The 906-nt window shown below is 52.1% G+C and overlaps 1 protein-coding gene across 2 annotated transcripts in view; it reads right to left on the reverse strand.

Annotated features, from left to right (window-relative positions):
* ccdc85a (coiled-coil domain containing 85A) overlaps nt 1–906 on the reverse strand; it is a 9,621-nt gene extending 8,715 nt beyond the window's left edge. The window contains exons 1-2 of one of the 2 annotated variants that reach the window (XR_003888297.1): nt 579–906; nt 1–257 (exon numbers count right to left, since the gene is read on the reverse strand). The exon at nt 1–257 is cut by the window's left edge and continues 766 nt beyond it. Coding sequence is in view for 1 of the 2 variants with exons in the window: in XM_011603181.2 (XP_011601483.2) it covers nt 1–257; nt 579–800 (479 nt within the window). In the remaining variant the exon portion in view is untranslated. The remainder of the gene's footprint in view (nt 258–578) is intronic. The other variant, XM_011603181.2, reaches the window with a different exon arrangement.

Raw genomic sequence — 906 nt, forward strand, 5'->3', positions numbered from 1 at the left:
ATGACCCGCTCCTCCTCCAGCATGAGACACACCTCCTTGAGCTCCAAGTTCTCGCGGATGACCTCCACCTGTTGCTGCTCCAGCTCCTTCAGCTTCTGTAGATAGATGGCCACCTCCTTCCTCATCAGGCTGGCGCTATAGCGACCCAGGCGCTGCCACTCCCGTGACACACGCTTCCCCTTCTGCCGGTCGTCATCCAGGAAGCAACACAGGTCCCGCAGCTCCTGGTTGTCCTCCTGGAGTTTCTGATTCACATCCTGGTTTACAAACACAGACGAAAATTGTTACTGAAGCTCTTATGAATGAGTTTCTGAGGCAGCAAAAACGATGGAACTGACACTGAGTTTATGTAAATAATATTAAATTGATGCACATAGTGTCCAAAAATGTTAGACATGCAAAGACCAAGTTCAACGTTTGTTAATACCCTTCACGTCAGCAGGGAGCCGCCTTCATTATTTTGTGCCATGCAACAGGTTTAAGTCTTGTTTCTGCCTGATCCATTTACCCTTCACTGACAGCATGGCCGGGTACGGAACCCGCGCGGATCCCAACCAACGTGATCGCCGGTGTCTCACCTTCAGACTGCGTATCTCGTTCAGGTGCTGCTGGAGTCTCCGGTTCACCTCCCGCATCAGATTTCCGTGCTCCACGATGACGCCTCTCTTTTCCATCTCTGCCCTTCGCAGCCTGCGCACCAGCTCCTCTTTGCTCCACTTCAGCAGCTCCTCGTCGCTGATTTTGGAGAGCTCCTCTGTGGGGCTCTCTGCGCTTTTGGGCTGCTGTGCGCTTTTCTCCATCCTCTTTAATCTCCAGCTAAGGCAGCCAAGGGAGAAAAGTGCTGTGGGCTATTTAGAACAATTTTCAAGAAAAAGACAGCCCCTCAGCCGCGATCCGAGCAGCAGT

Source organism: Takifugu rubripes, chromosome 4 (assembly GCF_901000725.2).
Source record: "Takifugu rubripes chromosome 4, fTakRub1.2, whole genome shotgun sequence".
Classification (NCBI taxonomy): domain Eukaryota; kingdom Metazoa; phylum Chordata; class Actinopteri; order Tetraodontiformes; family Tetraodontidae; genus Takifugu; species Takifugu rubripes.